Raw genomic sequence first — 19,057 nt, 5'->3', positions numbered from 1 at the left:
TAATTCAAGTTCCGAAAATAATATTTAAAAAAAGAATTTTTAGATTTTTCCATTTATTTTGCATTTTAAAATTATTTTTTAGAATATGTCAGTGTAATATTCTGTTTAGAATATTTCACGTATTTTTCAAAAAAAAATGGAATTTATTTTATTTTATTTTTATTTTATATATATTTTTTAATATTTTTTTTAGTTAATTCAAGTTCCGAAAATAATATTTAAAAAAAGAATTTTTGGATTTTTCCATTTATTTTGCATTTTAAAATTATTTTTAGATTTGGTCTCACGGTCTCGTAAAATTAGAATGGTTTCAAATGAACCTGAACCTATATATATATATATATATATATATATATATATATATATATATATATATATATATATATATATATGCTCGTTTAGGTTCATTAGCTCACTTAATTGTTAACAAGCCGAATTCAAGTTTCATAAGTAATACCTGAATTGAGTTGAACCCAAACTTGAGCTTCTTAAAAATCAAATGAACCAAGGTCAAACTTGGTCAGGTTTGAAATCAACTCGACTCGTTTAGGCCGTAAACTTGACAATCATTCATTCTATATATATATATATATATATATATATATATATATATATATATATATATATATATATATATATATATATATATATATATATATATATATATATATAGGAGTATGATCAAATGAGAACACCAAAAAGGTTGAGAACGCGAGAACAAAGTATATTATTTTGTGATTCCATTTATTAATTTGTGGAGAAATGAAAAAAAATTTCGCCTTTAATTTCATTTGAAGAGAAAAGGTATATTCATGTTGATTGCACGTAAAAAATTATAATTTCTTCACAAATGAATACATGGAATCATAAATGAATATATTTGTTCTTACGTTTTCAACATTTTTGGTGTTCTCATTTGATCCTTTCCATATATATATATATATGTAGTGCTACTATATGTATCTTGTTTATTCACATAAATTGCAAATCATGGTGGTATAGACAATCACCCACACATGGATATACAAAGCAAATGGGGACGAGTACGTATAAAATTAGCCTTTTGCAAGTTGGTTAAGATGTTCATTTGTATAGTTAAAGAAATTCATATATACACTTCACCATACCTTTTAGTCTTAGACATATGATGCTTTTATGTAAATATATTTGTTGCAAGTTAGTAATCGTTTTTCTTTTTGTGTTGAACTATATAGGCTTTGTAAATTAAGAATTTCATATACACACTTTGTTAGAATGAGATGTGGTGAAATGTGTAAAATATCAAATAATGCGTTCCATGAAGTACTTTATTCTTATTCCAGGAACAAACTTTTTTAAGTTCATTCTTTTTTACATTACTATCGACATAATTTGTCCTCGTTTAAATATCAAAAGAAATCTTAATTAAAGTTAACTCTCATCTAAAGAAGAATATAAGTTGATTATGGTTATGGTTAATAAATTAAATGTATTCTTTTTTACGTTACTATTTAAATAATTTGTCCTCATATAAATATCAAAAGAAAACGTAATTAAAGTTAACTCTCAAAATAACTTTTACTAAACACTGATAACATTAAACATCCTTTCATTTCTTTTAAAAATTGGTTGAGAAGTCTTTATGGGTTTCCGATTTCAAAGTGTTGTTTTGATGAACTCCAAGTCTGACATGGTACGGTGGTCAACGGTGCAAAACTAACAGCTCCTTCATATCAAGTAGGTGCAGAAGGAGGGTTAGAGTGTATGCACCGTCTCAGAAGCTTGATAATATCCCCATTGGAGTCATCTGGAAGTGGCTTGATGGAGAAGTAAGTTTGCAGAAAACTAGTGAACAGAATAGCAGTAGCCACCAACAAAGCCACCGTCTTCCATGGACTGCTAAAGTAGACGTTAATCAGCTCCGCCGCCCACGTCTTATACTTACTATTACAGTGCTTCTCAATTCCTCGTCGGAGTTGACTAAACAAGTGGACATTAACCGCCGGTACATCAATCTCATCGTACATCTTCACCACTTCTTCATCTCGTCCAAAACTATGAAGCAATATCTTGTTGTCTCGTAACTCCTTCACGTCATCATGATGAACAACCAACGATTTCATTACTCTAATATATGTCGAAACTCGAAGGTCATTTGGATTATGGGGGCACAACTCATACGCGATCATGTTCAAGTAAATAGCTTTTGAATTCGAGTACACCGCCCGACGCACAAGCTCAAGCTCACCATAGCAACAATGAGAGTGAAACTTGATGTCTTCATTATAAGACTCGTCATCGACGTTCGTACGTTTCAAGAAAATCCCTTTTGCTTTGAGTTCTGTAACTGATGGAAAAGATCGATTTCGTTTTACATAATTTGATTTTGCATTAGTATTTTTCTGATGAACGCCAGTCTTTTTTCGTGGAGCCTGACCAAAAGAGGAGGAAAGCGAGATGAAATGAGACCTGTAAAGCTCGAGGAGATGAAGAGGTTGCTTCTTTTCAAGAACCTTTTCTTTCTTCTTCGTGATTTCTCCATAGTTCAAGTAGTTAAAGAACTCATTTAAGATCCTTTCACCTCTATCTTCTGGGGATTGCAAGTCCATCAAAACCTGAAGTACTATAAACGGGATTTGGTTCTCGAGCAATAAAATGTCACGAGCTATGTGCAAGAAGCCTAATGCGCCTAAATACTCAATATTTAGCATCAACATAGTGTTCGGCTCACTAGCAATGCAATATATAAAGAACAAAACAAAGCAACCATCACGCAACATCATTCGAGTAAACTGCTCGTCGTTATATTCATCTGTAGAACCATCGACATAACACTTTCTAGCATCTTGTACTACTTCAAACACCTTATTGTATAACGAATCCATGGTGTTTTTGCAGATTAAGCAATACTCCTCGAGGGTTATGAGCTTGTATTTCTCGGCTGCAGCGAGGTCGTCTCGTTTATGGTGGTAAGGGCCAAGTGAAATCACCGCTGGCTCGTAGCATTGACGATTTCTTGCACCTTTTTCGCCCTTTAAGAGCAACGGAGGTACTTTCTCTATTTTTCGTTTACGTTCTGAAATTTGGACGGTTTCATATTTTTGAATGCAGAATTCCCACTCCCGGGCATAGTCGTGGTTAACATTGTCGGCCGGTTCCGATTGATTACTGTGCATTTCGATTCTTACGTCTTCACTTTCCGACATCTCCGTCTCCATTGGTTTTGAAATTGTCTTTCTGATATATCAGGAATTGAAACATGTTTATGGTATAAACTATAATTTTATTTTTTTTTTCATTATGGTTTTTGCTTTATAAAGAATATTTTCTTTTTCTACAAATAAGTAAAAATCTACTAGCCATATATGATTTCGGCAAAAATAATTCTACTAGCCATACTAAAAAAGATATTCTGATTTGAGCAAAAATAATAATTATAAATTATAACTTCCTAAAAATCATGATCAAAATTTATGACTTCCTAATGGAGTAATATAAAGAGATAACCATTTTTGAGAGAGAGAGAGAGAGAGAGAGAGAGAGAGAGAGAGAGAGAGAGAGAGAGAGAGAGAGAGAGAGAGAGAGAGAGAGAGAGAGAGAAATTTCTTTCTTTCTTATTTCAGGCTTTTTTTTGGTAATTTTAATTTAATTCCATTTAAATTTCGTATTAAATAAAGAATTTATATAGATTTAGCGGGTAAACGAAGAATAAGTTGTGCTGCAACCGTTTTTTCGATGACAAAATTAATTCTTTTAAAAACAACATCTATAAATCTAAGAGTCATGACATTACTATGGATAGCCCGTTGGACCCTATTGAATAGCTCCATAGTTTCTGGTGCAAAGAAACCGAAAGCATCAAATGCAAAGGGTATAAATATGTGTTGATTTTCCAGGCATGCTTTATCAGATTTTGCCACTTTGCTTGATGCAGCTTTTAAATCAGTTTGTCCCACAGTGAAAACCTCACTCCTCACACACACACAAAAAAGAAACCATGTTAGATCCACTTTGCTTGATGTCAGGCTTAGATTATATATATATATATATATATATATATATATATATATATATATATATATATATACACACACACACACACACAAACACACGATAATTTTTTACTATACTGTAAAATGTGTCGTTCAATGGTTTATATCCAATTAGGGATGGCAACGGGGCGGGTTTGGAACGAGTTTTGGAAATCCCGCCCTCGTCCTTGAATATGAAAATCGATCCTATCACCGACCTGATTCTCAACGGGTACCTGTTTACCAAACACTATCGGGTTTACGGGTATCCTAACGGGGTAATGAAGATCCCCGTTTAACATTCAAATTAAGAATAACTTTGATGCAATGAGAATAAAAAACCATTAGAGTTAGTGATGCAAGCATAAATTCATATCCAAAATAATTTTGATAATTTACAAAACCATTAAAAGCAGACATATTTGGTCTGATACATAAGTGGTTACTAGTGGTAAAATAATAATAATAATAATAATAACAATAATAATAATAATAATAATAATAATAAAGACACTAGCATTCATAAACCATAATATCACTATTACTCAAAGTATTATGAATAAAAAAATATCAAAACACTAGCACTACAAATAAATAGGAAGTTATCTCAAGAAATTATTTTTAAATCATTCACAACGAAGAATATAACTCATGGAAATATATATATATATATATATATATATATATATATATATATATATATATATATATATATATATATATATATATATATATATATATATATATATATATATATATATATATATATATATATGAACGGTTTCAGGTAACTAGTTTCAGTTTCGAGTAATCGGGACGGGTATTTTGTTTAGTATCCCCATAACCAAACTCGCGAAAATTTCTAAAAGCATACCAAACCCGATCCCGGCCCCGATTAACCGATCCCAAACCCGACCCTAATATATTGGTTTTCGGTTTTCACCATCGGATTCGGTTCCTTTTGCCATCCCTATATCCAATGTCCATACTTAACTAATGTAGAGGTTCAAACACAAATGTTTTTTTTTTTTTTTTTTAATTATAAATGCTTTTTCCAGTGATCCATTTACCTAGATTTTTAGTCTATCTTTTTTCTTGCATCATTAATAACTAATTACTTCTTGGCATCTTAATAATTTTTTCTGTACATAACATGCATCCATTATAACTGCGAGGCCTCCTACACTAATGATACTTCCATGAATTTATATATATGCCTACTACTATTCCCCCCACATACATACGACCGCAGTCTAGACACAACACTAGAAATACAACAATGCAATGACTGGACGGTTAGTTAGGACCCATCACAATCTTTTATAAGCATGAACATGTAATTTTCTCCACTTAATATATATATATATATATATATATATATATATATATATATATATATATATATATATATATATATATATATATATATATATACACACACATGCATACCTTGGTTTTATGTTGAACAAGTGACTTGATTTGCTTGTATGAAATTGAGTCAATCGGTCAAATAAAAATCCTTAAGATGCCTAATATATAATAGCCAAAAGTGAAGGCTGCATTCACGTGTTTACAGAATAAATAATTTGCTTGTAACTTAGGCCAACTTAGCATCTACTTTCTAAAATCTTACTCATATATATATATATATATATATATATATATATATATATATATATATATATATATATATATATATATATATATATATATATATATATATATATATATATATATATGGAAAAGTGAATATACCCTTAGGGGTATATATGCTTATATACCCAAACTCACAATATTACTTCGTTTTGTATCATATATACATATTGTAATTGTCCAATGTTCTTCTAATTCAACTTCTAACTTGATTTAATTCCAAGATTTATATAAATTTTATATTTATCTTCCTCTTACACAATTTTAATTTTTAACTATAATATATAAAGCCCAGTAGGTGTCCGACATAAATATGTGATGTAAGAGAAAGATAATAGTGAAATTTCGAAAATCTTGAAAGTAAATCAAGTTAGGGTTGAAGTTTAAGAACATTATAATAAATATATCAAACAAAACGATGTATTATGGTGGGTTAGGATACCTATCCTTATATACCCTTAAAGGTATATTCACTTTTCTCATATATATATATATATATATATATATATATATATATATATATATATATATATATATATATATATATATATATATATAGGTGGGTTCAATTGAGAAAATAAAAAAGGTTGAGAATGGGGGAATCATTCTCAGCCACTCACTTAATCTAAGCATAAAAGACACGGTGACAAACTTGTAAATATCGTAATAACCTTCAATCTCAAATACGTAACTATAGAGATATCGATAACTGTTCGTTCATAATCAAAATTTTTCCTCCAACCTTCAATAATCATCCAGATTTCTTCAACTAAACCAAAATTTCTTTGTTGTTCATGAAATTGGAATCGGAGTTCTGGACTCACAATGACTGTCGACGTTGAGGGACTTAGAATCGGTACTCACAGGTTCCCAATCGGATTTTCGGAAATCAAAATCAAATTAAGAAATCGATCAGAGATATGATGTCGTATCTGAAGTCGAAATCGGAAGTATATGATGATTTGGAATTGATAACTTGATGTTTTTAACATTTTTAAAATAGTTAACTTGTTTGCACTCCAACTGTTTGATGGAATGCATAAACTAAATTACCACGTTATATTCACATATGAATATATTTTCTCACCTGAATCAGTATATGATTATTAAAAACACAAAAAAATATACAAGTCTGTATGTTATTCATATGTGAATAACAAATAAAATTATATATATTTGTCAAAACACCTTCGATATTCATAAGTGAATATACCTTGTAATATTCATATGTGAATATACTGTGTAATATTCATAAGTGAATATATCATCTAATATTCACAAGTGAATATACTCTGTAATATTCACATGTGATATACCATGTAATACTATGTAATATTCACATATGAAATATCATTTAATACTCGTAAGTGAATATACCATCTAATATTCACAAGTGAATTCATCGTCCAATATTAAAATATGAATATACTATGTTTATTATATGCTATATTCATATATGAATGATACTTAAATTGTAAAAAAAATCATACTTTTTTATTCATAAGTGAATAACGAATGTACTGTAATAAAACCTGATGCATTGTTATTCATTTATGAATAACGATAGCTGAAAATATAATTTTTTTTTTATCTTAAAACTATATCAATATGGATGTCTATTTGTAGAGAATAAAAAATCATGAATTTTGGTATATTTAAAATCATTTTTTAATAAAAATAGCTTATAAAAATTTAAAAAAAAAAAACAAAAAAAAACTATGTTTTTGTATATATTAAGATAATGATTAGCATAGTTTAAGGAAATATGTTATGTTGGAAAACACATGTGCATTCGTTTCCCATTTTCGCCGGTACGTTGAAGCTTTTTGCGGCAAAAATAAATGATTGGCTGAGAATGATTCCCCCATTCTCAACTTTTTTTTTCTTGATTGAACCTTCCCCTATATATATATATATATATATATATATATATATATATATATATATATATATATATATATATATATATATATATACGGTTAAGTTCAAATGAGAACATTATTTAATGTGAGAACGTGAGAACACTACTTTATGTTACTATTCTAGAATGAATTTAATATATATATATATATATATATATATATTGTAGTAATTATAATATGAATATATTCAATTTTATATTGCTATTCTACTCTAAAAATTATATATATGTATAGTAATTTAGTAAATTCTAATGTGAATGTTAAATATGTGATTGTTGATATATTCGGTGATGAATAATGTCATAAAGTTGTACATAAAAGATTTTAATGTGAATATTAATGTGTGATTATTCGTATATTTATTGATGAATAATGTCATATCGTTATATATAAAAAATTCATAGTAGAATAGTAACATAAAGTAGTGTTCTCACACTAAATAGTGTTCTCATTTGAACTTAACCCTATATATATATATATATATATATATATATATATATATATATATATATATATATATATATATATATATATATATATATATATATATATATATATATATATATATGGGATATCTCCAGAAAAGTCCCAATATTTTGGGCAAATTTTTAATAAAGTCCTAAATTTTATTTTTTGAATAAAAAAGTCGTGACTTTTTCACCTTTTGAATAGAAAAGCGCAAGAAACCGGGTAATTTATTTACTTTAGTCCTTTTTGACCTGTTCAACGGTCATGGGACCAAATTGTTAATTTTTCGAAAATAAAGGGACTTTTTTGTAGATTTCGTTAAAATTTTTATATAATGTATAAACATATTTTTTACATATCTATATCTATTTTTACGTATTTTTGTATTTTTTATATTTTTATAAGTATATATTTACGTATTTTTATGTATTTTAAATGTATAAACGTATTTATTTACTTATTTATATGTATTTTTAACCATTTTACATATTTTTTATGTATTTTTATGTGTTATTTTTTATATATTATGTATTTATATGTATTTTTATATATTTTTACGTATTTTTAAAGCATTTTATATAGATGGTTATGTATTTTAAGTGTATAAATGTATTTTTTACGTATGTATATCTATTTTTAAGTATTTTACATATCTTTTATGTATTATGTATTTATATATTTTTTAAAAGTTTTTTATATAGATGTTTTTGTATATTTATGTATTTTAATTGTATAAACGTATTGTTTTATGTATTTATATGTATTTTTTAAGTACTTTACATATTTTTTTTGTGTTTTTTATGTATTATGTATTTGTATATATTTTTGCGTATTTATGTATATTTTTAGTTTTCTTATATAGATGTTTATGTATTTTTATGTACATTAAATGTTAAAGTGTATTATTTTTACGTAAAAATATATAAACACGTAAAAATAATACATATAAACCTTTAATATACATAAAAATTCATAGACATCTATATAAGAAAACTAAAAGAATACATAAATACGCAAAATACATATAAATACATAATACATAAAAAAACACAAAAAATATGTGAAATAGTTAAAAAAAAAATACATATAAATACTTAAATCAATACGTCTATACGTTTAAAATACATAAATATACAAAAACATCTATATAAAACACTTAAAGGAATACATAAATACGTAATACATAAAAAATATGTAAAATACTTAAAAATAGATGTAAATACGTAAAAAATATGTTGATACATTTAAAATACATAAATATCTATATAAAAAGCTTAAAAATACATAAATACGTAAAAATACATAATACATAAGAAATGTAAAATGGTCTAAAATACATATAAATAAGTAAAAAATACGTTTATATATTTAAAAAACATAAAAATACGTAAATGTATACATATAAAAACATAAAAAATACACAAATACGTAAAAATTGATGTATATATTTAAAAATATATATGTTTATGCATCATATGAAAATTTTAACGAAATCTGCAAAAAAGTTTTGTTATTTTCGAAAAATTAACAATTTGGTCCCATGACCTACTGAATAGGTAAAAAAGGGTTAAAGTGAATAAATTAGCCGGTTTCTTGGGCTTTTCTATTCAAATAATGAAAAAGTCAGGACTTTTTAATTCAAAAAATAAAATTTAGGACTTTATTAAAAATTTACCCAAAATATCGGGACTTTTCTGGAGATATCCTATATATATATATATATATATATATATATATATATATATATATATATATATATATATATATATATATATATATATATATATATGCTTAGGTTATTCTATTTAAACTAATTATTGTGTTATTATATGCATAAATGTGGACCAATCATTTTATTTAATTTAAGAAAATGATTAATATATATTATTAAATTAAAGATAATTGAAAAAATATCATCTAATTTCATTCTAAGGGTATTTTAGACAATTGAGATAAATTTAAAAAAAGAAAATTCCATATTTTTTTAGGATAATTAACTCTCTTGATTGTAAAATTCTATTTTTTTAATTACTTCAATTTTAATTATAACGTAATTTTTATAATTAAACCCGATTTTATTCTGTTAGAATCATATTCTCTACGAATTTCAGGATACATATTTCTATTAGAATGATATTTTATGAGAATGCCAACACCGGCTAATAACACATTTTTGGATACAAGTTCAAAATTTTCATTCCATTCTTAAAAAAATAAAAAATTTATATAGTATTCGATGACAATGAAATACTCACTAATAACAAATAAAAATATGTATATTATTCGACTTGAATATTCTAGCAGAATATATTATTACATATGCTCCTATCATTCTAGTGTAGATTATTCTATCAGAAGAATAGCTATTTCCTTGGTCATCCATGAAATTAGACATTTAACGAAAATAACTGCCATGAATCAAATAATGTAAGAATAATATTCTTTGAGAATGCTTAGAATCACTTTGTAATTTGCGGTCCGTTCTTCAAGTATCAACTTCTGTCAAAACAAAGCCAAATTGTAGTTTAGATTCCAACATAATTGGAATTCATGACTCCATATTCCATTCCAACAGAATTGTACCACACGTTTATGTTTTCTTTCCCTTAGATCGTAATGTACTCCATATCTATCAAAATTCACAACTATACAATAAGATCATCAAGATAATTGATTTTTATTTTTTGTCTATTTAACTTGTAAAATCCAATCAAAAGAAATATACCCAATCAAAGAAGAGATCATCACTATTGTTCTTCCTTCTGTTTTCTGTCAAATGAAGCAACCAAAGCCTTCCTTGTTCTTCTCCTTTGTTTTCCTACCAAAGAACACCACTAGAGATGGGTAAAATTCCCAGTAATCAAGAGAGAAAAAACCCTCTCTTGGTCATCCTTGCTCATCACCGATTCCACAAGCAAAAGCCATTGATTTCTTGCTTCCATTACCATTAAAAATTAATCAAAACAATATGAAGAATGAAGAGGCTGCATAAACAACCCCCTGCTGACCTGTTTAACTGCAACTCCCCCTTCCCATTTCTGTTTCAATGGCCAATAGCCCCAATTTCATGTTGGAAAGTCAAACAAATAAGTATAAATGCTTGAAAAAGGGAAAAGGAAAGACACAAAACTCACATGAAATCTATCTTGGTAACGATGAACCAATTTTTTTATCTCTTCTATTAATGTGGCACTGGAAAAAGGAACAACGTTAAACAAGTGTTATCTAATTTGATACTTGAAACAATGTCTATCGTGTATGTATCATACAATCAACGATCCAGAAAAAATTGCCCTAAACCAAATGAAAGGAAGAGGTGCTGAGCTTTACTTACTGTGATAAAGATCACAATCGATTGGTGTGATTGAAGGATGTCATTGTTGATGCGTGACATAATTACGCTCCTTCTACAATCAACGATCGAGAAACAAGCATAGAACAATATTAAACAGTAGGATAAAATCGTGAAACAGAGACGTCGATAACGAATAGGAAAAAGCGCCATCTGAATCATCAAAATTCAACAGTTTCTGTTTCTCCCAATCAATTGAGGTTACCAATACAGCAAGACTTTCTCTTTACGACGCAGAGAGGAAAAAATTGGCAGATTTAGGATTTAGTTCACCGGTGTGATCCTATTACGGTGGCGGTGGATTTTAATAGGGTTAATAATAAACGGATCCCTAAAATAAAGGGATTATTTATAGAATTCATTTATCAAATTACTAAATAACCCTCAATCATTTATTTAATTATTTATTTTTATTTTAAATTTTGATTGGCCCATATGTATGCATATAATAATACAATAATTACTTTAAACACCTGAACCTCTCTCTCTCTCTCTCTCTGTCTCTGTCTCTCTCTCTCTCTCTCTATATATATATATATATACATACATATATATACGAAAAAGTTCAATAGAGAAACATAATTATTGGTTCTATAAGAAACCAAATATTTTTTTTTCCAAGTTTCAGAGCTTATTCTTTATAAAAAAACTAAAAATATCTAAATTCATAAATTAACATTGTGAGTGTTAAATATATTTTTTCGGATTCACCATGTGAATTTTCAAAGATTCACATTGTGAATTTGACAGAATTTTTTTTATCGAATTTGATATCATTGGAAAAGGATAAGATGTTATGAATTTCTATATTTTTAGTTTTTTTTTTTTGATAAAAAATAAGTTCTAAAAGTTGAAAAAAAGATTGGTTCATTATTTGAAAACTAGAGGTACCTGAAACCAAAATTGAAAACCATAAGCACAAAGTTTAGTGAGTTCCCCTAATACCACATACCATTCATATCAAATGATCCATACACGACATACATAACCGTGAGCCATAAATATATCATAATCAATAAAGGTGCTATGTGTTGTACATAGTATTGCCATTATGTCGCGGGCCGCCTTGTGGTCTTTCTTTCCAAGCTGGGGGCCACTCCTTTGGTCTTACATACAAGTGCCAAGAGTCTCCTCCTGGTCTTCCATGCAAGCATCACAAAGATAACTACCATACATACTACTCTACTTAGCTAATCAACATACATTGTACCAAGAGCCACCTCCTGGTCTTTCGTACATAATGCCTAGGGTTAACCCCCGAGTCTTCTTACAATACATAATAGCATAGAGTGTGCCAGGAGCCGCCTCCTAATCTTTCATATGTAATGCCTAGGGATAACCCCTGGGTCTTCCTACAATACATAAATCAAATGGGCCGACATTGGTGCCTTCGACCCATACAAACGGTGAGGAAACTCCCCTCGACTACCGAAGCTTCCCGGAAGAATCCCTTGTTGCTGCCCCGCCGACTTTGTAACAACCCAAAAATACAAGCCGTAAATTTCATTTGCAAACATTACTAAAACCATAATATCTAAATGTCATATAACAAAACCATAAGTCGTGTATTCTTGAAATGTCATAAAAAATGTATCAAATCAAATCTGATGTCATGATCATGTCAAAATATCAAAGTCTAACTCCCAGGCTAAAACTGTGGTGTGTGCCATGCCATCAACCCGAGCCCTTCCCCTTGCTAGCTGAAGTACCCGAAACCAAAACTGAAAACTATAAGCACGAAGCTTAGTGAGATCCCCCAAACCACCACATACCATGCAATAATAAATAAAGCACATACTGGACCTTGCCAACTGCATCGGACCGAAGTCCGAAACTGAATTGGGCCTTGCCCACTACATCGAACCGAAGTCCGGAACTGACTTGGGCCTTGCCCACTGCATCGGACCGAAGTCCGGAACTGACTACGACCTTGCCCACTACATCGGACCAGAGTCCGGAACTAACTGAACATAGCAATACATAATCATAACATATAACAATAACACATATACTGCATACTACATAGGACCGTAGTCCGGAACACGTAACACATAGACATGCCTGAATCACAAAGACATCAAGCATATTGAACTATTGCTATCTAAACAGGTCGGCATTGTGGCTGTAGACCCGTTCCTACTGGAAGGAAACTCACTTCGTAAGGCTGACTGCTGAAATGCTGATCGGGACCTGTCTGACTACTACTCCGATAACTTTGGACTACATTTCCCATAAAGACACTTAATCAAACACTGATAACTAATCTTAGGGTAAAATGACCATTTTACCCCTGGTCAAAGTTAATATCCTGGTCAAAGTCAACTTCCAGTTAACCTGAGTCGCCGAGTTGGGCCGCCAACTCGTTGAGTCCCTATCCTTTCTTTTATCCTTCTATCCGACTCTAGTCATCGAGTTTAGCAAAGACTCGATGAGTTTCCCTTTCTATAATGACATCTAGTCAACCTTCATCTAACTCGCCGAGTTGTATGAACAACTCGTTGAGTCCTCCTTCATCATATGAACACTTCCAGACTATGAGTCACTGAGTTGTATGAACAACTCTTTGAGTATGTTCTTGTGGGTAAGGAGATGGCCTTGGACTCGCCGAGTGTATTCTAACACTCGTCGAGTCCCATGGTTTCTAGATTATGGCTATGTCTCAATACGTCGAATCACTCCTCTGGGATTGTCTAAATCCTTGATATCACTCAGATGGGCTCCTTTGAACCATAACAAATTGCGGACTCAAGCCCCAAACTTGCCGAGTTCCAAGAACAACTCGTCGAGTCGCCTATTGTCCAAGACTATAACTCGGTTTCTTGTGTACAACTCTCATCCAAAAGGTAGATCTAGGCTTCTAAGGTTGATCTAACACGTAAAGTTATGAACTTTACGTGCATACATGTATCATTGGTGCTTAAAAGGCAAAAAATGGGTGTTTTTAGCATCCATGGGGTTCTCATGGCCCTAAATATGGCACCTTTATTCCATGAGGACCCTTCAAGATCCTAGATCTGATGGTGAATCGACTTGGGACATCCAAATCCCAAGAGTCTCTTAGCCCAAGATAACCATAAGAAGATATAGGAAATCACAAGTCAAGGGGGAAGGTTTATTACCAGAAAGTGAAGAGAAACTGATGTTGGTCTTGGATCTACTTTTTCTCCCTTGATTCTTCTTCCTTCCAACTCTTTCACTAACTACAATATGCACCAATAACTCTCAAAATCACCAAGTAAGCTCAAGCTCTCTTATGAGGAATTAGGGTTTCGAGATTAATGCTATGGAGGTGAAGGAGGCTAGACTTGAAACACATAATGTTGCTTAAATAGGGTGCAAACCCCAAATATTAGGGTTTCGCCCAGACTGGCCTTCTCGTCGAATTAGGTGCAGACTCAACAAGTAGATCACTTAAAACCCATGTCCACTCCTTGCATCTACTCGACGAGTTAGGGTAGCTACTCGTCGAGTTACTCTTATAAAAATGATATAAATAGATTAAGTACGTACCAAGAATGGGGCATTACAATTCTCCCCCACTTATCTTAGAGTTTGTCCTTGAAGTATGATGCCCCTGAAAACAACTCTGGGTAGTGCTCTCTCATCTCCTTGTAACGACCAAAAAATGCAACCAATTTAAATTTTTCAAAAACAACCCGATTTCATTAAATTGTTTACAAAAAGGTTTTCAATACAAATCATTTAGAGTATTCCCAGAATCACATTGCTACAAAATCATGAGGAGCGGTACGATCACGCCTTCGCCTTGCCACAGTCTCTTGAAGAACCTGAAAAACATTAAACCAAACTGTAAGCCCGAAAGCTTAGTGAGATACCCCCAAAATACCAACCACATATACGCCCTTCCAGGCTAAGACCTTCCGGTCCCAAACATATTGCCTTCTGGTCCATAACATATAAAACATACATAACACAACAGAACGTAGAACAACCATGCATATCGGGACTACTGTGTGACTGGTCCGCCGTATCGGGCCTTCAGTCCACCAGATCCATCCTCCGAGTCTAGTCATGTCCTTCGAGTCTACAGTGTGGTTGGTCCGCCCGCACCGGGCCTTCAACCCACCTGGTCCACTCTCTGAGTCTACCGTGTGATTGGTCCGCCCGCATCGGGCCTTCAGTCGGCCTGGTCCACTCTCCGAGCCTCGGCACGTCTGGCCCGCCCTCGTGGGGCCTACAGCCTATCCGGACCGCTCGCTGGGCCTTCGGAATAACCGGTCCGCCCTGGGTATCTTGGCCTACAGCACAAAGCAGGACCCGCCTCAACCCATCTCCAGTCCAAACAAACATGTGCACATAACATACAATCATCTAACAGTCATAGACGACAAACCGAGCAAGCAGATCACATAACATATCATTACCCTAACCAGGTTACCGACCTAACCGGTCACTAGCATAGCATCACTCTACATATCAGGAAACTGACCTTAACTAGGCCTCCAGCATGTACCATCCTAGCTACCATGATACAGACATATCAAACAATAACATAATAACCATATCCGAATCTTAATCCAATAAAAGGGCCGGCCTTGGTGCCTTAGACCCTATTGATATAGTGAGGATAACTCACCTCGAAACTGCCGGCTGTAAGGATAAGATCCCGCTGCTCCGAACTCCGACACGAACTCCTCCACTGAACACCAAAACACTCAATTCAATATATACCCTTATTTACCAAAATACCCCTGGAAGACAACTGGTCAACCCTTGGACAAGGTCAAAGTCAACCCCTGACTGACTCTACTCGCCGAGTCAACCCCATGACTCGCCGAGTCCCCAAGTTCAGAACTTCCCTCAATTCATGACCTGACTCGCCGAGTCACCCCGAGACTCGCCGAGTCCAACCACTCTGAGTCTACTCGCACCCAACTCACCGAGTCATTCCTTGACTCACCGATTCTCGACTCAACCAGAAATTATTGGGACTCTTCGACAAGACTCGCCGAGTTGAAGGCTATCTTCAACCTACTCGCTGAGTTGTTCATCCAACTCATCGAGTTCCAGCTCATCTTCAAGCAACTCGTCGAGTCCACCCTTGTGACTCGCCGAGTACCACCGGTCTGAATCCATACAGAAGCATTCCAGGCCATGCAATTGATCCAAAACATAGATCTAGCCTCCTACAACCCATCCATCACGTAAAGTGGCAAACTTTATGTGAATCCATGAAGATCTAGGCATTATACACATTAGGGCTAAGGTTTGGGACAAGATAGCTTCACTACATACTCAATCACAGGGACTTTTAGGCATTCCAACCCTTCTCCATTCCAGATCTGAGGTAGCAACCTCAGATCTAACCTCTAGACTCCAAAATACCAAAAGATGTGATCTCAACATCCCCAAAAGTGAAGAATCTAGACAATAGCAGCTCAAGAACAAGATTTTACCTTCAAAGGATGCCCCAATCTGCAAGGAACTCGAAACCAAGCAAAGCCCCTTGCTCCACACCTTCCAACCTCCAAACTTTCTTCAACAATTACTTCTCCAAGCTCCAATCCACTCAACAATGGTGCTTCTCCACGATTTTAGGGTTTCTGGGACTCAAGGGGGTGATAAAGAGGCTGGGGAGGAAACATAATGCTCTTTATATAGGGCTCAATCCCGAGAATTAGGGTTTTCTCCACTCAGCACCTACTCGCCGAGTCCATCTTTGGACTCGCCGAGTAGGCCACTAGACACGAGACCAAAGTCGCGACCTGACTCGCCGAGTCCATCCATGGACTCGCCGATTTGCCCTCCAAAACTTACACTTTTAGCCCTTCAGCTCTACTCTTGCGATTCCGGGATGTTACAATTCTCCCCCACTTAAATTAGGCTTCGTCCTCGAAGCCTACGACATCTCGACTTCAAAATACTTCCCACGACGTGCCACCTGACCTTAACCGGACCAGGTCCTCAAGGCACAACCATAGAAACCAGAAGCTCACTTTATCCTTTCATACGGTGTCCCAACCACCTACTCAACCCGACGCCAGCTGTACCCTCCGATAACCGCACTCAACAACTGATTATTACCCATAATCCATTACTCGACCCATATGAGCTAGAAGTTAATCATGCACCACCCGATTCCCGATCCGAGTCCAACTTTATCCATTCCAGGCTGACAGAAGGACACACTCTTCAGAGCAACTCCCATGGGTTCTCTTCTTGCAATCGCATGCACATGCTGAACTAGCTCTAGCACCCTCGGGTTAGGAAACCCATCTCTCCGACGGTCCTCAAAACATCCCTCAGGATGAACCACCGATACACAAATCCTTCCCGAAATCAAACTGGGAACCCAAAACTCAATATCTGCATCCCTTACGAGCCTCTTGACTTTACAGCCTCGGAAATCCCTTCTGCAACCCCGGCAGGCATCCCCTCATGATGTCATCCCAAACCGCCGCCGCACATGCTGCTCAATGACCACCGTCGGACCACTCCGATCATAACTCTACACTGCCGCTTTCACTTCCGCGAGTTTACACTTCCCTTTGGAATTCCATTCCTCCCTCTTTCCTTACCATGGAAACCACTCGACCGCCTTGTCACCACGACAAGTACCACAGTGCTCACCCCACGCTACACCATCTCTTTAAAGCGCAACCGACATCCATACATCACCACTACTCTGACTCTCATCGCAGGGACTCTCAAGCCCATGCACTACCTTCACTGCTCAAGATCACTACCCGGGGCCAGACCTCCCAATGTAATCACACTGCAACATACGCAATACATGTCCTTGAATCGATCCAACAATACTCGCAGAGTCTTCAGCATGACTGGACCGCCTCCCCAGGCCTTCAGCCAATCTAGACCACTCTCAGAACCTTCAGCCAATCTGACTGGACCGTCCTCCAAGCCTTTGGCCTGACTGGTACGCCTACCGGCCTTCAGTCTATCCGGACCGCTCAACAAGCATTCATCATTCCGAGCTATCTCTTCGGGAAATCCTCCCATGCATACCATTCTAGCCCTCTAGGGGTTCCGAACTCCATCTCCATCATACATACTCGATCCCAGCCTGCTCCCAGGCCTTCCACAATCAAATGCCCTAGGTCTATATTTCGCCCCGCGTGCCTGTTACTCACCCATACGAGCCTGCTCTCAGCTGATAGAAATACCGCTGAACTCCCCCAAACAGCTAAGCAACCTCTCAAGCCTAACGACCATCCGGAGAATTTCCAATTCTCCCCCACTTAAGACACTAGCAATTAACCACCGGTCGCCATCACCGATCTCCCAAAACAACCTTGCAGAAAACCAACACTTACACGCAAAATGTTTCTCCCTGGCGCTAACAACTTTCGTAAAAATCATGTTTTCACACTGAACAACCCGCTCGAAAGGAACCCAATCTTCAAATATCCATTCTTCAGATTGCAGCGACTACCTGACATTCAAACCAACGCCGCATCCGCCACTAATCCTCACAGAGATAATCCACGATAGCTCGAAGCACTAATCCATAACCATATCGATCCTTCAGGGAACAAAGGATACCAAAACGAAATCTTGAACACAACTCCATAACCATCCAACGAGACTAGCGAATAACGATACTCCACAATAATCATAAATAATCAAAACAACAGAAAGAAACATACCCGCAGCAGCAAGCTGAAAAGCACGAC

The 19,057-nt window shown here is 33.9% G+C and overlaps 1 protein-coding gene across 1 annotated transcript; it reads right to left on the bottom strand.

Moving 5' to 3' along the window:
• Window positions 1-1,532: 1,532 nt before the first annotated feature.
• On the bottom strand, window positions 1,533-5,503 carry LOC145012401 (UPF0481 protein At3g47200-like). Its single transcript, XM_078971201.1, has 2 exons — window positions 5,460-5,503; window positions 1,533-3,216 (listed from the first exon to the last, which is right to left on the bottom strand). Exon 2 carries the CDS (start codon window positions 3,195-3,197, stop codon window positions 1,713-1,715), a length of 1,485 nt encoding a protein of 494 aa, XP_078827327.1. The 5' UTR covers window positions 3,198-3,216; window positions 5,460-5,503; the 3' UTR covers window positions 1,533-1,712.
• Window positions 5,504-19,057: the final 13,554 nt, after the last annotated feature.

Source organism: Lactuca saligna, chromosome 8, assembly GCF_052625555.1.
Source record: "Lactuca saligna cultivar CGN05327 chromosome 8, ASM5262555v1, whole genome shotgun sequence".
NCBI lineage: Eukaryota > Viridiplantae > Streptophyta > Magnoliopsida > Asterales > Asteraceae > Lactuca > Lactuca saligna.
This window is presented reverse-complemented; position numbering and strand designations above follow the sequence as displayed.